The 20,170-nt window shown below is 45.0% G+C and overlaps 1 protein-coding gene across 1 annotated transcript in view; it reads right to left on the reverse strand.

The window, feature by feature from the left end:
- TEP1 (telomerase associated protein 1) overlaps positions 1-19,246 on the reverse strand; it is a 38,881-nt gene extending 19,635 nt beyond the window's left edge. Inside the window, exons 1-15 of the mRNA XM_044231813.1 lie at positions 19,066-19,246; positions 14,656-15,246; positions 13,358-13,540; positions 12,914-13,048; positions 11,997-12,158; positions 11,418-11,579; positions 11,029-11,106; positions 8,908-9,032; positions 8,551-8,708; positions 5,310-5,419; positions 4,504-4,594; positions 4,085-4,274; positions 1,155-1,323; positions 340-498; positions 82-159 (exon numbers count right to left, since the gene is read on the reverse strand). Coding sequence (XP_044087748.1) covers positions 82-159; positions 340-498; positions 1,155-1,323; positions 4,085-4,274; positions 4,504-4,594; positions 5,310-5,419; positions 8,551-8,708; positions 8,908-9,032; positions 11,029-11,106; positions 11,418-11,579; positions 11,997-12,158; positions 12,914-13,048; positions 13,358-13,540; positions 14,656-15,222 — 2,367 coding nt within the window. The 5' untranslated portion in view covers positions 15,223-15,246; positions 19,066-19,246. The remainder of the gene's footprint in view (positions 1-81; positions 160-339; positions 499-1,154; positions 1,324-4,084; positions 4,275-4,503; positions 4,595-5,309; positions 5,420-8,550; positions 8,709-8,907; positions 9,033-11,028; positions 11,107-11,417; positions 11,580-11,996; positions 12,159-12,913; positions 13,049-13,357; positions 13,541-14,655; positions 15,247-19,065) is intronic.
- Positions 19,247-20,170: the final 924 nt, after the last annotated feature.

The following is a 20,170-nucleotide window of genomic DNA, read 5'->3' on the forward strand; positions in this document are numbered from 1 at the left end:
ATGATCTTTGAGAAATTAGAGACATCGGTTGTGGAGGGAAAAGTGAAGGAGAGGGAGGGCTTCTCAGGGACTGGGACTCACAGGGACTCTTTGGGCAGCCAGGGACAGCAGGTACTTCCCAAAAGTCTGCAAGGACCATTCACCCTCTTCATCCAAATCCTGAAGAAAAGAGTCTTATGTTCCGTGTTGGCATGGGAGATCATCAGTAAGCAACAAACACCATTTTCTGCTTGGGAAATCTTCAGAACTATCTATATCCAAGCCTTTCCTGATTTATCAGGCCGTGTCAAGGACCGTGTCCATTCATGCATTTTTGCTTGGTGGGGGTGGGTGTCTGACCTGGGCCTGAGCCTGGAGCATGCTGGCAGTCTTCAGGATACCTTCTTCTGCTTTAAGCACAGCAGTCCTCATAGTGCCTCCTCCACAGAATAAAAGATCCACCTGCTCCGCCCGTGCAATCATCATCCCAATCAGCAGCAGCACATAGCTTATGGGGGGCTGCTTGGACAAATATCACAGTGAGATACGGCCACCCCACACCCCCACATTTTTAATGTAAGTTCCAGTCTAACACAGGGCTCAAACTCACCACCATTAAGATCCATAGTTGTATACTCTACCAACTAAGCCAGCCAAGCCAGCCAGATTCCCCAGCTCCCTTATTTAGAAATCTACCTTTACCCATCCAGCCCTGGAGGTCAAACACTCCACCAGTTGGGGAAAAGGGACAAAATCCCCAGTTAGGAAGGGATAGCTTCAGCAGCTCTCAAGAAGAGCTGGTCAGGGAGAAAGGTGGAGAAGGACCAGGATTCATGCCCAAATTGAAAACTGGGATATAGGGAAATGAAAATGAGACATACTTTGGTGACAGAAATTTAGAGAGAATTAAGTACCAGCCAAATGTGAAAAACAGAAGTATTATAATGCAGGAACAGGCATTGGACAACATTCTAGGAACTGTCCCTAGGAACCAGGGTCCAATACTGAGATGCAAATGCCTGCCATTTATTTCAGGTCTGAGTACTTCCTTGGGAAAACCATGTCTGGGAACAGGATACCTCTCAGGATCCCCAGCCCCTTTTCTAACCCCCAACCTTTTAATTTTTTTCTTTTTCTTCTCTTCTCTCTCTCTCTCTTTTTTTTTTTTTTTTTACCCCTTGCAAGTTGCTCTTCCGACAGAGCTCCTCCGTCCCCATGTCCGTCAGATAGACCAAAATGGTGCGGCCAGGCAGCGGGGGCAGGTTGTGCTTCACAGAGATGTTCACGGCTGTCTCCAGGGCCTGCCGGTACCGAGCCAGCATCTCACCATCATACTTCCCCCGTCTGTCAACAGAAAAGACACAAACAGAAGGGCTCAGGGGTTTCTCTACTTGCCATTTTGATGAAGATGGGAAGATGAGAACTTGGCACTCCAGCAATGAGTGTTCCTGCCCCTGCCACAGCTCGCCTCCACTGCCAGTAGCGGAGACTGGGGCAGAACTTCCCCATTCCCATTCCAATGGCCTCTACTGACCTTTCTCATGGCAGAAGAGGGGAGTCATCTGTAGACCCACTCTCTGAAATCGTTTGCCACACTTCCCACATAAATCCGTACCTACTTCATGAGGCAAGATTCAACTGCTACATACTTTTAATTGTATTTTAAAGAACAAATACTAACTCATATTCTGAAAAACAGCAGTTAAAGAGGAAAGAAGAAAACATTCATCCATTCATCCCACCTTTCTAGTAGAATCTCTACTTCAGGGTAACTGAATAGTTTAAATTGATAGGAGAGGTTCTTTTTAGAGTTCCAGCTAATAAATATGGGGAATGATAGAAAACTCCCACTCTAGAGCGGCTAATGAAACAACGGGTTCAGGCAAAGATCACCAAAGCATGAACCATCGACTTACAGAGAAGAGATCAGGCTATAACCACTCAAAGGCATGGGTAGCATCACTATGAGTAGGACCACCAGAGCTTTGGTGTCCCCTGATCTTGTATCTTATTACAAGGCTTAAAAAAAAAAAAAAGGTGGTCTCATTTACAGGATACAAAGAATCCTCTATGAGAAATAGTCTTGCAAGGAAAAAAAAGTGAATCTTAATCTATGTAAGCCTTTAGAGTTAATACCCTCAGCACATGAAACAGAGAAACAAGTTAGAAGACACCCTGAGGAGGATGACAAATCCAGAAAGTGGGACACACTGCAGGGTCCCTGAAGCCAGTTTCTATAGTTAGTCAATGGCCTGAAGACAATGAAAATATTAAAAGAGATATAAGAGACTTAATAGTGGGACGCCTGGGTGGCTCAGTTGGTTAAGCAGCTGCCTTCGGCTCAGGTCATGATCCCAGCGTCCTGGGATCGAGTCCCGCATCGGGCTCCTTGCTCGGCGGGGAGCCTGCTTCTCCCTCTGCCTGCTATTCTGTCTGCCTGTGCTCGCTCTCTCCCCGTCTTTCTCTCTGATAAATAAATAAAAAAAAAAAAAAAAAGAGAGAGACTTAATAGTTAAATGTAATGCGTATGCCTTGTTTGGATTCTGATTTGAATAAAATTGTGAAATCATAATTTTGAGATGATTGGGAAATTTGAATATGGACTAGATAATAAAAGATAATACCAAGGAATTATTATAATTATTAGGTTTATTAATGACATTCTAACTACATAATAAAATGTATTAAAAGACACATGTGGAGATAGGAAAGGATGAAATAAAATTATATTATATGGCATTTGTTCATAAAACACCTTCCCAGAAAAAAGAAGAAAGGGACCACTAAAAGAACTATGGTAAAATCTAGATAATTACAGAATGTGGCTAACAGTTTTATGAGAGTCCATTATAATATTCTTGTTACTTGCATGCATGTTTCAAACTTTTTTTATAATAATTTTTTTAGCATTTTATTTATTTATTTGACCAGAAAGAGATCACAAGTAGGTGAGTGGCAGGCAGAGGCGGGGGGGGGGGGGGGGGGGGGAAGTAGGCCCCCTGCTGAGCAGAGAGCCCAATGCGATTGGGGGGAGGGGCCTCCATCCCAGTGCCCTGGGATCAAGAACTGAGCTGAAGGCAGAGGTTTAATCCACTGAGCCACCCGGGCACCCCTATAATAATGTTTTTAAACTAGAAAATTCAGTATTCTCTACCAGTGCTATCCAATAGAATTAAGTTACAGTTAATGAAACAAAATTAAATTTCACATGTAACTAAAAATTTTTAGTAGCTGTTGGAAGAAAGTAAAAATAAACCGGAGATATTAACCCAATATGACATTTGATTAAACATATTAAACTATGTTCATTTTACATGAAATTAATATAAAAGTTACAGAGGAAATATTTTACACCCTTTTTCATACTGTCCTCAAAATCTGGCACATCTCAATTCCAACTTGCTGTGTGTGGCTCGTGGCTACTGAGATGGCCAGCGAATGTTTGTTTTTTTGGACTGGACTCCAGACTTGACTTTTAAGTTGCCCTGGCTTCAGCCACGCATTCCGTGGTAGGTTAGATGAGCCCTGCCTTTGTCTTGAATGAAGATCCTGTTGAAGCATCTAAAGGGCAGAGTGCCGGGACTTCAACAACGTTACAGAACAGGTTTTATGTCTGACTTTGAGCCTGCTCGGTGGTTATGATCTTTACATGTATAAACTAACAAATAAATAAATAAAGACAGGACAAGAGAGAGAGAGAAAACAGATATCATGGAGAAGAAAAAGAAACTGAACCAGAACAGGAGCAGAGGACACTAGCATACACTAAGAGAAAGGAGAATGCTGCACGGATTCACAGAGCCCCCCCAGAAACCAATAAAACAATCCCAGATAATAAATTGGAGGCCTCAACATAGTTTTTTTCTCATGATTTCTCCATAGGACAACATTAAAGGCAAGGTTTGCCATGCAAAGACAGTTGGAACCAGGCAAGTCTGAGCCACTGGGGCAAACATATCTTCACAGAATAAAAGTTGGGGTTCCCAGATGACTCCCGAGCCCTGTAATGGTACCTCTTGTTGCCCACCCTTTGCTCCCAGATAGCATAGCATGCACAGGCGATGCATGCGTACGCGCGCGCACACACACACACACACACACACACCTGGCCTTTTGTATTTTCAGCTTTTCCCACTTGAGCTGCTCATATATCACAGGTATCATCATTGTTGTCCGAAGTTTCTGGCGACTTGGGTTGAAAGGATACCTCCGATAGGTCATCCAATTCTCATTCTTTTTTGCATTTCTAGTCATTATTGAACACATCAGTTTTGTATTGGAAGGGAGTGGCAATGCTGTGTGGCAAACAGGTAAGTGAGTGAGTCAGTGTCAGTCAGCCTGTGCTCTCTTATTGTTCTCCCACCAATACCTGCCCTAAGCCCTGACCCTCGGGCTGGCAAGTGTCTGAACTCTGCCCACCCCACATCCTGAGACCGGAAGGCAAGAGGCTGAAACATACCAGTGCTCCTAATTCATCTACTCTCAGACTCGGGAGACAAACAGGATTCGGAAGATAGATAATACCTTTACTTTTGAGTCGAGCCTCAAGGTTATTGATGGAATCATGGGCATTAAGGAATCTGAATGGGAACTGCCGACTGTGGATCACCGAATTCTGGAAAGCAAGGGAGAGGTCACGAGCAACATATCAGGGAGAATGGGGGTGGGATTAATCAGGGTCCTCAGGGACCAGGAGTACTAGATAACCACTCTCTTAGTTTTGTGGGAAAATGAGGAAGGATAAAATGGATATTACAGAAGAGATACAGAAAAAAGTGGAGAAGAATAAAAGAAAAAGAAAGCTGTCAGGTAGACTATGAAAAGAAGGAAAGAAGGGAGGGATGGCGGAGTGGCTCAGTCAGTTGAGCATCTGCTTTTGGCTCAGGTCATGATCCCACGTACCCAGGATCATGTCCTGCATCAGGCTCCTTGCTCAATGAGGAGCCTGCTTCTCCCTCTGCCTGCTGCTGCCCCTGCTTCTTTTCCCTCTCTCTTTCTCTCTCTGACAAATAAAATCTTTAAAAAAAGAAAAGAAAAAAGAGAGAAGAAGTAAAGGAAGGAGGCTGGTTTCTTTAATATCAGACTCCCTCCGAAGTCAGTTACATCATAAAAGTGCCTCTTCTTGGTAAATCAGTGATCCAAGGAAAGTTCTTATACTTGAACGGTCTCTGCCAGCAGAGACAGCAGATCTGTCTCTGCCAGCCTATCCATATCTCCATACCTATTTATAGCCCACATAAAATAGCTCGTGGCCAGGACCTTCCACAGCCATGAGGAAGAAGCAGCAGCATCACTGCACCCACCTCTAGTCCCCCTGCCCCCCCACATACCTCATGCTGGAGTCTCTGGAGTACAAGCTCGTGGTGGCGGGCACTGATTCCAACCCGCAGCAGGTTGCACAGATTCCGAAGCATGGCCATGAAGGGAAGCTTCCCATTGTCTGTGGAAGGTCAGGCACAGGGTAAGAAAAGCAGACAAAGGATGAGTGAGGAAGGTCAGAGACCAGAGTAAGACGTTCAGAGGCCACAAAGAAAATGCAGAACAGAGAGAGTGAGGTACTAACATACAAACTACCCTACTCAAAATGTTTCAGACATCTATGTGCTCGCTTCGGCAGCACATATACTAAAATGTTTCAGACATCTAGAAAGATGAAAACAGGATTGGCCTAAAGTGTGGAGCAAGATTTATATAACATTGTTTACAAGACGGCTGTTTGAATAAACAACTCCTATTGTTGCTTTGTCTGCTGGTCCAGCCACGCAATTGGGCTGAACCAGCAAAATATATTCTCTAATCTAGAGTAAAGATTTCCAAACATTTTAGGTGGTGAAACATGAAATTTTCTAGTGTAAGTTTATTTAATTATAAATTGTACACATGTAGTGTAATCATCGGGTTAATATTTCCAGGCACAACATAACTTAAAGTAAGGTTCACCTTTAATAATAATGTATATAAATTCATATTTCAAATAATCTTCCTGGAAATTTTTAAGTTTTCTGGCAAACTTCTTGTGAGATCTGATTAAATAGTCGTTATTTTTTATTGAAATAGAGGTGAAGAAGATTTGCACTAAAGCAGAATTTCACCCCTATTACTTTCATATTGTCCATTTGTTCTGTGATATTAGTATCATTTTCAAGTCATAGTTTCTTAATAATAACGTCTTTAAGGCTTATGTCTACTTCAGATGGTTAGTTTGGTTAAGACTGAATAATAATTCTAAATCCACTTACAATTCAAAGATAAGTTTGGTAAGTCATTATGCAGAAACCAAAAGAGAGTGAGGGGCTCTGTGGCCGCCCTTGCACTAGAGAACCCCTATTCTTCCTCCACAAACCTGAACTCTCATACGTGCCGTGTACCATACTACACACAGACCGAGTGTCCACAGGGGTGCAATCTGTTTGGTAAATATTGGGAAAATCCTTTCCTTTCTTTCTTTTAGACAAGGGAAACCATAAGTCTGAGGTGTGATATTTTTCCTGGGTACCCCCAGAGGTGCTTTCGGACCACCTTAGAGACATGGCCTGTCAGCCCCCAGGCATGTTCCCAGGCATTAGCAGCAGCAGCTTCTGTCAAGAGAGTGGTGGTGTCTTTTTTTAAGGTGATGTAAGTCTCATTTGAATTACAAGATAGAAGCTTCCAGCCTTCTGGAAGTCCTGCGGTTCTTGAGTCATACATAATTCTATTTACAAACTGTATAGAAGAATTAGGTTGTGCACACCATGCAAATGGTGGGGGACAACTCATAAACAATTACATCCTTTGTCAGTTCATAAATTGTTCTCAACTGTTGCTATGTATAGAGGCTTTCTAGATCATTTACATAAGAAATTGAGTCCAATATCATATTTATGATACTAGAAAATAAGTTTAACCTTTATCCTTCAGACTGAGAAGTTCACTGATTTCATTCAAAAAAACTGCTAATGAGGGCACCTGGGTGGCTCAGTCAGTTAAGCGACTGCCTTTGCCTCAGGTCATGATCCCAGAATCCTGGGATTGAGTCCCATATGGGGCTTCTCCTGCTCTATGGGGAGCCTGCTTCTCTCCCTCCCTCTGCCTGCTGCTCCCCATGCTTGCGATCTCTCTTTCTCTGTCACATAAATAAATAAAATCTTTTTAAAAAAAAACTGTTACTGAGTTATTAATGAGCCTTGTGGTCTCCCAAGAGGGGTCTGTATATCTTTTTTTTTTTAAGATTTTATTTATTTATTTGACGGAGAGAGAAATCACAAGTAGGCAGAGAGGCAGGCAGGGGGTTGGGAGAAGCAGGCTCCCCGCTGAGCAGGGAGCCCAACAGGGCTCCATCCCAGGACCCTGAGCTCATGACCCAAGCCAAAGGTAGAGGCCTAAGCCACTGGGCCACCCAGGTGGAGGGGTCTGTATATCTAATTACATTTTGTCTTATATTTTATTAGTATATTTATATTTTTATACACATTTTCAGATCTGGATTTATATATTTTATGTATTCTCTCAAGTACATAATTCATTAGTACATATATAAAATTGTTTAAATTTTATATGCATATATTGTGATGTCAAACAAAAGTTTTTTTGCAATATATGATCAAAAAACTCTGGAGTCTAGAGGATTAGACTATGGGCATTAGACTGAGCCTAGACAAATGTCACAGTTTTAATTTTTAAGGGCAGAGGGAGGAAGTACAGATGACATACCAGAATCAGCTACACATCCTGGCTGCCATCCAGGCAACTTTCTCCTGTTCCACCCAAAGTGTCAAATATTGGGGAAGAGGTTGTCAGGCATGTGTGTGTGCATGCATGTGTTTTAATGCCCATGTGATTCTCATGTCTATACTCCCAGCGACAACCACACAGTGAGAACCGTGACAGATAAGCAGCTGAGAATTTGGGCTGCCCTGGGCACAATCTGCACATGGCAGTTCGCAGAGAAATAGATTTAAAAAAAAAAAGACGGGCTTCTGAAGCCTCAAAATATGAAGTCTCCAAAACCCAGTCACAAATTCTACAGCAAGATGTCTTTCAACAGAAAGATACTAACTTGAAATTTTCAAAGATGAAAGAGAACTTAAGAAAAGACAGACTAGAAAGAGCCTTGTAGAGTTAAAAATAAACTAACAACAGCAACAAAAAGAGACAAACAGAAAACTGAAATAACTTGGTCCTTCCGATTTAATTTTTTTTTTTCTCTTTATCAGTATGGGCAAATTACCTCAAAGTCCTAAATATGGGTTCCTGCGGAGATTCCAATACTCCATATGCCAATCCTACCTTGATTAGATGACTTACCCAGTATGACCTAAGTGAAATCAGAGAGAAGGTACCACTTTGTCCTGTGTTGATCAAGGCTTGTGCATCACCTAACCACATCTGGAATAACGACCTCCCTATGAAGTCAGTGCCACTCAAAGCAGGCACCACTGGTCTGCTTGGGCATGGTCGATGGCAAAACTCACAAACCCAATCACTTTCAGGCAAGAGAATAACTGTATCATGCCACAGAAGTTAACTCAGGGTCCAAAACGTAGAGGTGTGAATGGGGAAGAGGATGGGACTGTATGGTCAAGGTTACTCTACCAATCAGCTCCTCCCAGACAGATGCTTTGTTCCCCCGCAGGCTCAGCTCCCGCTCCCAGGTTTCTGGCTGAGGGAGCTTCATCCGCTTCCCAGCTCTGCTAGAATCCCATGGCCCAGGAAGGCGACTTCGAGAAAACGTTTGTAGGCTGGAAGGATATCTGGAACAGAAGAGGAAAATCTTATCATTTCAAAGCCGGCCGAAAATAACACAGAAGAGAGAAAGTCAGTCAGTCAAAGCTAGTCAGTTGCGCTTGCCACTAATGTGGCTGGGGTCAGAACTATAGGCACAGGGCCATGGAGGTTGAAAAGCCACAGGGTCACCCAGGTGGATGGTATTTTCAGGGTGTGTCTTCTCACCTGTAGCCCAGTAGGGCTTGGATGTGCTGAGCCGGCTCCCGGATGTGCAGTCGCTGCACTAACTTCTTCAGAGTGAACCTCGGCTGCTTCTTTTTCTCTGGTACTACACTGTAGGTCTCCTCAAACTGTAGAAATATCCCCCAAGTCCCACAGAAGTTATTTAATCTATGACCATGTCACTTGCTTCAGAAATCAGAACTGCAGACATCCTATACCTATGAGGTAATTTCTTCCTCCAATGTAGATCTGGGCGAAGAGTAGGAAGAGGCAGCAAAAGTCACCAGCAACAAGAACTTCTGCAGTGAGCATACCACTGTAGCTCTTTGGGGTCACTGTGTTTCATGTACGCAAGATTGAACTATCAATAGTTAACACAGGATAACTGGCTTGTGAAAAACAAGATGGGGATGGAATGAACAGAGAACATCTCTTTCTTAGAGGGAGGGAAAGGAAAAAGCAGCTTTTATTTAAATCACTGAGACTTAGGGCGCCTGGGTGGCTCAGTGGGTTGGGCCGCTGCCTTCGGCTCAGGTCATGATCTCGGGGTCCTGGGATCAAGTCCCGCATCGGGCTCTCTGCTCAGCAGGGAGCCTGCTTCCTCCTCTCTCTCTCTGCCCGCCTCTCTGCCTACTTGTGATCTCTCTCTGTCAAGTAAATAAATAAAATCTTTAAAAATAATAATAATAAAATAAATCACTGAGACTTAGAGGAGGAGGTAAATGGAGGCATCAGAAAACGCAAGCCACAAGGAGTGGAAAAACAGAACAAAGTTGCCTTTCTATGGTGTCCTCTACAATACAAGAGCTAAGATTGGGATATATTATTAGAATGAAGAGAAAAGATCAGTTGACCAACTGAGAATGTTTTCTCTTGTAATAATCACCATAATATTTTCCCAATAATCTATTTTAATGATGATGATGTTGGTGATAGCTAACACTTACTCAGTGCCAGGTATTGTGGGAAATTTTAAATTCAGGGTGCCTGGGTGACTCAAGTCATGATCCTGGGGTCCTAGGATTAAGTCCTGTATCAGGCTCCCTGCTCAGCAGCTCTTGCTGTCCCCAACTTGTACTCTGTCTCTGTCTCTCTCTCTCTCTCAATACCTCTCTCTCACACACACACAAAATAAATAAAATCTTTTTTTTTAAGATTTTATTCATTTATTTGACAGAGAGAGATCACAAGTAGCCAGAGAGGCAAGCAGAGAGAGAGAGAAGGAAGCAGGCTCCTGCTGAGCAGAGAACCCAATGTGGGGCTCAATTTCAGGACCTTGAGACCATGACCCAAGCCAAAGGCAGAGGCTCAACCCACCCAGCCACCCAGGAACCCCAAAATAAATGAAATCTTAAAAAAAAGAAATACTTTAAATTCAGTGACTGATTTAATCCTCACAAGAACCCAACGAAGTACCCAATGAGGCACTGCTATTATCCCTATTTTATATCTGAGGAAACAGAGGTAAGACAGGGTAAGTCATTTGGCAAAGTTTGCATAACCAGCGAGTGGTGCTGGTGGGGGGATTCAAACCCAAGTCTAATTCCTGATTCTATGCTTTTAACCACAAAGTGCAGTGCTTTATTTGTCATTAAATGCAAAAAGGCTTGGTTTGGTTTTAAAACTTCCTCCAGAAGTTTTATACTTTATAAAGTATATGCTTTATAAGTTTCATACTTTCTTTCTTTCTTTCTTTCTTTGGGAGAGAATGGTGGGGGGTGGAGAGAGAGAACCTCAAGAAGATTCCCTGATGTGTGAGAAGCCCAACGTGCAGGGCTCAATCCCAGGACCCCGAGATCATGAACTGAGTCAAAATCAAGAGTCAGATGCTTAACCAACTGAGCCACCCATGTGCCCATATTTCATACACTGTTAACTCACTTACCCAGCTGTACGTGCCACCAGTAAAATAGTAAGGGAAGCAACATGGGAAATAAAAGGAGCCTTTTCCAGTGCTCTCAAACCTGACCCTACAATCACAACTGAGAACTCCCCAGGAAGTTGGAAATTGGAATATGCCTACCACATCTTGAGTATTTCTAAACCAAACAGAATTCCATTTCTAAATATTAGCTGAGAAAAGGTTTTACATGCACATGTGGAACCCCAGAACAAGGCACTCACCTTCTTCTGTTCATCTTTAAGAGGCCTCAGGTACCTCGGCCAGTATTTTTGTGTCTCAGAAAATGGGCGCCCTGTCTTCTGTAGGGATAGGAGAAGCAATTTCAAAATGGGAAATGGAACCCATCCTTGGAGAGATTCATTCCAATGGCTCCAAAGGTCCATCTCTGCCAAAAAGGAAGCCAGCCAAGACAGCCCTGCCCTGTCTGCCCCCTGAGCTCTACTCAGCCCTTCCCTCTGCCTTTCTCTGACTCCTTTTATATAGTAGGAACATGTCAGAGGCTTAGTGTGGGATCCCCCGGGTCAGCAGGTTCCTTCGACCTCCTGCCCACCCCCCTTTTCCAGAGAGAAGGGGCCTAGGCTATGAATGATCAGACTGAGCAGGGACTGACTGGGGGCCGGGGAGGCGGGCGGGGGCAACTCTTGGCCCGGTGCTTCCGAGGGTTGTACTTAGCCAGCTGGTACTCATCAAACTGGGCAAATTTGTCAGTCATAGCAGCACGCAGGCAGGCAGGCAGGGGCACCAGCTTGTCCTCCTCTCCTCCAGCCAGGTTCTGTCAGTGAGAGAGGAAAGACCCTCAGGAGTGAGACACAGATCAACCCTCTACAACAAGGCAAGACCACTTCACAGGGATAAATGAGGGCACAGAAGAAGAAGATAGTTTCCAGCCCCAGCTCTAGAGTGATCATTTCTACAGTCCTGGCCAGTTGGCAGACTTCTCTGATTCTCATCTCCTGCATCGTAAACACGAGGTCCAGAATAAGACCAATTTTTCTCCCACTGGGGTCCAGCTCTTCTCAGTCATATTCTCTCTATTGGGCAACCCAGCACAATCCAGGGAGAAGCTGTCCTATCTGGGAAGCAAAGCTGAGGACAACTGAGGGGAGGTGGAACTAGATGAGAATTTTCTGCAGGGATGTGATAAGCAAGGGAGAGGGAACCAGTGAGAGCCAAAGCTCAGGGAACATACCTGGTAGAACTTGGCTACCTGGATCCAATCAGAAGGCAGCTGGACAATGGCACAGAAATAGCGTCGCAGGTGGGGGCGGCAGACCGGCAAGAAGGCAGCAATGGCCAACACTTTGTTGGCCACAGTCCGGATGTTCAGCTGCTGCCTGGCGTACAGAGCTGCCTGAGGCACAGGGTGGGGAGATCTGGCAGCTCAGCAACTTATCCCAAAGCATCATGCCCCAAACAAACTCACTTGCTTAATCCACCTGCATAAAACCTTTCCTGAACACTTCACAATGTCTATAAAACAGAAAGCCCAAGCCTGCTGGCTTGGAAGGCTACATCCTCCATACTCTAGCCCTTATCCATCTCTGCAGCATGGCTTCTTCTGAGTCTACTGATCACCTTCCAAGTCAACCAGGTACTTAGAGGGCTTCCCACCACCAAGGGCCATTGAAAATCACCCAGGGTAATTTTCAGGCCACCCCCACCGCCTCCCTGTCCCCAAGTCAATCCCTGCTCAACCTGGTCATAGAAAACATCCCTCCTCCCCTCTTTCTCTTCTTCTGAAACATTCACTGCCTACTACTCCATTTGCATTTCTGTAATACTTGGGAATGTTCTGCTTCCCTAACAATATCATAATCTCCTTAAAAGCCAGATCCAAGTTTCATTACATCTGTTGAAATGATCTTCAAGGCCTAGTTTTGAGTACTTAGCCTGTGTAGTTACTAAACAAATGAGCCCTAGTATACTCTTTCCCAATCTCATCTTCCCCCCACTCCTCAAAGAACCTCAGGGACTAGCCCTCAGACTCACCCAGAGATCCTACTCCCTTCCCACAAAGCCAGCCACCATTCCCCTCCCACACCATGGCCACAGTTCCTGCCTCCCAGCTTCCAGTTCCCATCCAACCACTCCTTCACACCACAGTACCTTAAGGATGAATTCAGGCTCCAAAGGTGCAAGTTCACTACAGACTTCAAAGAGAGTACCCGAGGTCATGTCAGCTGCAGCTTCTATGTTTACCTCTGATGTCAGAGTGGAGCACAGCAGGCTTATGAGAACCATCTGAGAATTGAGAAAGAGAGGGGAGAAAGGATGAAAGAGATCATGAGGACCAACTCAAGCACCCACTCAGGCCGATTTACGAAATCAAGAGCAGAGAGAAATGACCCCCACATTCAGAAAGACGTCTGTCCAACTGAGAGGTTAGAAAAGGTGATTAGGGAATGAGAAATAAGAGCTGGGTGATACCGCATCCTTCCCCTGCCATCTGTGGAGGGGAACTGGTTTGGCCCTTGGTCACCACCCCTCCCACAGCACCTCACACCATTCCCTCCACCATCATCAATCTCTCCCCAGCACTGGAACTTTTACCTTCTTGTCCTTAAGGGCCTGGTCAGTGGGCCCAGGATGAGATCCAGAGTCCTCAGTGGTGAGCTTCATGACAGGCTCCTCCACCTTCTCTTCCTCTCCCAAGCTTAGATTATAAACAGGCATCTGAACCTCTACCCATTCCTTCTCTTCTGGCATTTTCTCTTCTGAAGAGGAACAAGAGCCCTGGGGATAGTGGCAGTTGATAATCACATAGACAGATCCGAAGACAGATCTCTCAAACAGACAGATCTGAAGGCAGATCCTAGGCACAGGAGGAGTCTACATCTATCTTCCAGAACCAAAACTCCTTCTCCCTCCCCCCTCACACCCGGGCATTGATCTCTCTTGGCTGACAGAGTGACCCCTCACTGTCACACACACCACCTTTCCCAATTCAACCTTCTGAGCCTTTGCTCAGACACTCTGAGATCTTCCCCTGCTTTCATTTCCTTATTGATGCCACAGCTGAGGAGTCCAAGGCTCCTCACACACACCTCCTATGATACTATTAAGATATTCTGGACTCAGGGAAAAAAAAAAAAGGCCAAGTCCCAGATCAATCCCCCAGCAACTGTGAGCTGCTTAACTTCTGAGCCTCAGCTTCTTCACTCCCTACAACCTATTTGATGGGGCCATTAGAAGAGTAAATGGGGTAATATATATATGGCTCTTTGCAAATTGCAAAGCCCTAAATAAATCTAAGACTGCAATAGTAATCCTGACAATGACCCTCTGAGACAGATTTTCACCGACCACATTTTAAAGGGAAAGAAATCAAAGCTTCAACAGGTTAAGTCTTGGCCAAGGTTGTATGGCTTGTTATTGGCAAAGACAGTATAGCCTCTGCCTCAGTCTGATACCCAAGTCTATACAGAAGAAATGTGTGTTTATCTACTGATTCTGCCCTGTATGCTAAATGTGTGTGTATAGATGTGTACAAGTGGACACATGTTTACACCCGTACATACAGGGAAGTGGGCCATGGTATGGCAGATGTCTTCCCTGTTGGACATAAGACCTCAGAAGCACTTGCTTGGCTGCTACTCCAATATCACGCTGCCCATCCTCCTGAGCAGAGGCTTTCTAAGGCCAGCTCTATTGCCCAGAATATCTGAACTTGATATGTGATAAAAGTAGTGACGCTAAAGACGACAGCCCAAGGGTCAAGGGGCCCTCAGGAAGACACTCTGAGGACAGAAGGTACACAGACACAGAGCAGCAGAGGGGAAACTGAGGCACCAAGGCTAGGGACAAAAGCATCCAACAGACATGCATGGACAAGTGCCTGGAGCTATTACCAAAGCTGTTTCAGGAGCTTTCTCTGTGGCAGAGATGGATTTCGAGGCGGTGGGGCAGCTCAGACAGGCTAGCCCCTCAGAGAGGCACTGGGCCCTCCAGGTAGGAGGCTCAGAGAGTGAGAAGTTGCTGATGTTCAGACTGCACACATCAGCTTGCACCAGGTGAGCTCTCTGGACACAGTGGAGCAAGGGGCTGGTAGACACAGAACTTTTTAGAACAGGGAGCGTGGCCAGGCACCGATTCTCCAACGAGAGGATGTCTGGGTGGACAGAAACATGCGCATGTAGTTTCTCCATAGTCTTCAGGTCAGGAAGTGTGGCCAGGCACCGGTTTTCTAAGGAGAGGATGTCTGGGTGGGCAGAGACATGCCCACATGGTTTCTCTATGATCTTCAGGTCAGGAAGCGTGGCCAGGCACCGGTTTTCTAAGAAGAGGATATCTGGGTGGGCAGAGACATGCCCATGTGGTTTCTCCATGGGCTGCAGGTTGGGGAGGGTGGCCAGGCACCGGTTTTCTAAGGAGAGAATGTCCAGGTGGGCAGACGCATGCCGGTGGAGTTTCTCCATAGCTGGACCCCAACCAGTATATGCCTAGAAGGAGAGAAAGACAGGTGATGAGCTCCTGGCTGCATTGGAGTGTGTTTGCCCTCGGAGTATGTCTTTCCCACAGTCCTCCTGGTAATCCCAGTGACCTGCAGGCAGGGAACAACCAATATTTCTTTTTCAAAGAATGGGTTCATTCTAAGGATATATTCTGAAAATATTATACAGAGAGAATGCAGGGAGCATTCTAAATGAGAGAAATAGGGAAAAGATAAGGCAGAAGTTGAAGAGCAGAGAAATTAAAAAAAAAAAAAGTACTGGCGATGAAAGGGATATGTCTCCTCCCAAAGGGGTAAAGGAGGCCCCTAGGGCTATTAGTGCAATCCCAACTAAGGGATCACATTTGTAATCTGGACTCTAGACTCTAAGCTCTAGAGAAACAAATACTTTTTTTAAAGATTTTATTTATTTATTTGACAGACAGAAATCACAAGTAGGCAGAGAAGCAAGCAGAGAGAGGAGGGGGGAAGCAGGCTCCCCCCTGAGCAGAGAGCCTGATGTCGGGCTCCATCCCAGGACTCTGAGATCATGACCTGAGCTGAAGGCAGAGGCTTAACCCACTGAGCCACCCAGGTGCCCAAAACAAATATTTTGATCAAGATGTCTATATTCAACAGCCTCAACTTGCTTGCCTCCTACTCACTGTTCAACCAACTAAATGGCATTCTGTCCCTCCTATTCCCCCAAGGCTGCCCCCTTGGTTAACCAATAGAATTCTTGTTACAATGAGAACAAGCACATCTTGGCCCTTATCTTACCTCATCTCTCAAGCAGAATATGACACTGTGGCTCACTCTCTCACTGAAACCCTCTTTTCTCTTTGGCTGTCTTGGTGCCACTGTCTTGATTTTCCTCTTATATCTCTTACCTTCTCTTCATGAAGGCTCTTTCCCCGCCATCGCTTGAATGTTGAAGCCACTTAGAATTCTATTCTAATCTTACATACTTTCCCAGGATAGGCTCCAAATAATATTTCTGTGCTGGAAATGCACAAAATTACTCCTGGACTTAGATCTCATCTGAGCTTCGTATTCATTTACCCATTTGCCTACTGGACATCTCCACTTGGATGACTCAAAGGTACCCAAAACTCCAGACCCAAATGTATCATCTTTCTCCCACTCTTTCTCAACTCTATTCCATCTCCTTTCCCCTCTCTGCTTATAGAGATATGGAGTGAAATAGACTTGAGTTTGAATCCCGATGGGACCCTGAATTTACTTGGGTTGGTTACTTGAACTCTCTGTGCCTCAGTTTCCTCATCTACAAAACTGACATAAATGCCTACCTCATACAGTTATTATAAGAATAAATAAAAATGTACTAATCATTTAGAACAGTGCCTGGTAATTAGTAAGTATTCAATAAATGGAAGCTATTATTATTATATATGTTATTATCATCCAGTAAACTATCAAATCCTATTGGTTCTACTCCCTCAATGTCTCTCAAATCTATCCAATTCTCTCCATTCTGCCTGCCACCATCTTTGTTGAAACCCTACTCTCACACAGTATGTAGATTTGTCTAAAGGAGTTCCTCAGGATATACCACAGCCACCATCTATATTGCCGTGTTTATTTTACCATGATAAAAAATTATTTTGTTTGCTTACTTGCCTACTTGTTCCAGGTTTCTCCTTACTAAAATAAAACTCCCTGAGGGTCAAGGAGCTCCTCTGTCTGATTCACCTCTGCATGGCCAGCATCACACACATAACCTGGCTTTTGATCCTCTCCCAGCCTCATCCCTTAGTGCTACTCCCATCTAAGCTGCAATTAAACACACTCTTTTAAGTTTGTGAATTGCCAAGGTATCTTTTGACTTTGGATCTTTACACAGGCAGATGCCTAAAATACTCTTCTTTTTACCAGGAGCACTTCCTTTCCCAGCTCCTCCTTTACCAGTCCAAATTCTACTTTCTTGCCATTCTGCAGGCCTCAGTTTAATAGTCAGTTCCTCCAAGGAGCCTTTGCTGACAGCCAGCCCGTCTAATATATGGGCCTCTATGTTCTCACAACAGCAAACCTGCTCTATCACAAAACACATTCCTTACATTGTAGTTGTCTGTTTGCCTTTCCCCCCACCAGACTATAAGTTCCTGAGGACAGAGATCCTTTTTGCCTTGTTCACCATTATTTCTAAAATGCCTCGTCAGTGGGATTTAGAGGCCTTTAGAGAATCTGGTGAAAGCTGTGTAGATTTTCAAAGAAAAAGATGAGTATATACCATTTTGCACTCGAACTTTCAGGGAGTCCATTCATGGATCTCTTAAAATCCCCCATTAAATGCAAATTAAGAACTTCTGCCTGGCAAAATGCTTACATTTCTATCATGATTTCTATCAATGCTTAAATTTCTAGCACTTATTGGACAAGTGCTTATCACCTATTTACATTTAAGTATTTTAGGAATAAGTATGTTGTTAAGTCAATCACTTGATTGACTTAATGCACAAGAGCTTAGGGACAGGACTGCAAAATACTTCCAAGAAGACTTAATTAGACTGACAACCCAGAACTAGAAAAGACAATGCTATCTCACCAGACACTAGTACACTACATTAGTACATCAGTGTGAACAAATTACATCAAGAGTGATGGCCTCTGTGCCCTAGTAGACTTCCTTCATGTCTTTGCACTATATAAGAGAAGTGGGAAATCTCAGAACTGACTCAAGATATATCAAAACAAAACAAAATAAAAAGTCTTAAAATAGGGATGTCTGGGTGGCTCAGTTGGTTCAGGTCATGATCCCACCGTCCTGGGATCCAGTCCTTCCCGCAGTCAGCCTCCTCTCTCAGCCAGGAGCCTGCTTCTCCCTCTGCCTCCTGCTCCTCCTCCTTCCCCCTCTGACAAATAAATAAACTCTTTAAAAAAAACTAAATAAAGGGCGCCTGGGTGGCTCAGTGGGTTAAGCCGCTGCCTTCGGCTCAGGTCATGATCTCGGGGTCCTGGGATCGAGTCCCACGTCGGGCTCTCTGCTCAGCAGGGAGCCTGCTTCCCTCTCTCTCTTTCTCTCTGCCTGCCTCTCTGTCTACTTGTGATCTCTCTCTGTCAAATAAATAAATAAATAAAAATCTTTAAAAAAAAAAAAAACTAAATAGAAAATTTTAAAAGTCTTACAATAAAAACTAAGTTAACAGAAAAATACAGTTAAATATTTTTGCACCCTAGAGTTTGTGAAGGGAGACTCAGCTGGACTACAACTGAAAAGTAAAAATCCCATCTCCAGTTCGATTCTCCAGAAATAACCACTGCTAACTGTTCTATATGAACAATTTCTGACACTTCCTATACATATACATGTTTATCCCCCACCCACCCACCTTTTTTTTTTTTTTTTTTTTTTTTTTTGCAGTACACCAAGAGAACCACACTTTACACACTATTCTCTACTTAGTAGATCTTGGAGACCTTGCCGGGGTAACACATTAGTACCGCTTATAAGCGGGCTGATGCTCTCCTGCGTCGGCACACCCCGGTATTAGAAGCGACGGTCACACCATCTACTGCTCTGTAATGGCAGCTTCTCTAGAGCAGAGTGACTCATTCTCACTGGGTCTCTTTCCATGTGCTTCCATCCACTGCCACCCCACCCCCACAGTCTCCGCCGGCTCCCCCACTTTTCCTTTCACAACCACACCCCGTCCCGAGCAGCCAGAGGACGCGGCGGCCAAAGGTTCCCTGCCGGCGCCAGGACCTCCCGGCTCTCCCGAGCGTCCGGAGGGGCCGCGCTAGGTCCTTCCCGCCGGCTCCCCACTGCCGAGCTCAGCGCCCCGGACCCCAGGCCCCGGCCGGCTTCTACCTGCACCGGGACGGTCCCTGGAACCCACGGGCTGGAAGACGCCGGCTGGCGGGGAGCGTGCCGGTTCTCGGCAGCAGGAAGCGAGCAGGACTCTTCGGCTCCGCCAGTAGGAAGAGTGGAAGCCGGAGGAGGAGCGAGCGGGGAACGGGGAGGGGCCGGGGCTCGGGCGTGGACGCGACCCGGGCGGGGTGCGGCGACTGCAGCGAGCGAGCACAGGGCCACGGGGAGCTGAGCCGCCGGCTGGCGGTCGGAACGCGTAGAGGACGCTGCAACCTCTCCCGGACCCGACTTTAGTCCCCGCCCCACTCGCGTCCCTCGCACTCCCCCTCCCGCCTCCTCCTTTCTCCTGTTGTGTCCTCAAACTCGGCTTCTGGGGAGGGATTTTGGCATGTTCTCCTCCTACCTGGGCTCCTTTTCTCTTGGTGTCAAAATAGGTGGACCCTTCCTCCTAAAGTTACTTGGTGAGAGTGGAAATAAAAGGTGAGAGAAAGTCTAATTCCCTGTAACCTGGGGAAATGCAGTGGCCTATTAGCAGGTGTAGATATGGAATAATTAAGGCAGAGTGAGCTGAGAGCGTGCCAGCGTCCACCTGGAAGAGATCCGTGGATTACAAACAATCTATTTGGAGCTATCCTGAAAAGCTAAGCAGAACTTTTCCCAGAAGGTAGGACTAGGCTCTGGAAAGAGACAAGTGACCTTTAGGATGGTAATGCTAGTGCCATTTCATAAAGAGAAGTGCCAAACAGATAGTAGCAGGAGAAATGTGTTTAGCTTGGGTAGACAGATTATCTGTCTTCTGGAAAATAACCCCTTCATTAGGGAGGTACTCTTAGTTCTCAGGTAAACACCTGAGCATTAGCTCCGACTTGGGGACATCCTGTCTTCTCAAATTATTGAGCCAGATTCCAGTTTCTTTCCTTAGATGATTCCCTAGCTACCTGCCTTATCAGTCCCAACACTCCGTTCTTAGAACAGATAGATATTTTTACGCCTACATTTATGTAGGCATTATGAACTACAATGTATAAATAATGTATTTTACCTACACATAATTTAAATATTTATAAAATGTCTAAAGAGATATAAAAGAATAGAAGGAAGATGA

Source organism: Neovison vison, chromosome 13 (assembly GCF_020171115.1).
Source record: "Neovison vison isolate M4711 chromosome 13, ASM_NN_V1, whole genome shotgun sequence".
Classification (NCBI taxonomy): domain Eukaryota; kingdom Metazoa; phylum Chordata; class Mammalia; order Carnivora; family Mustelidae; genus Neogale; species Neogale vison.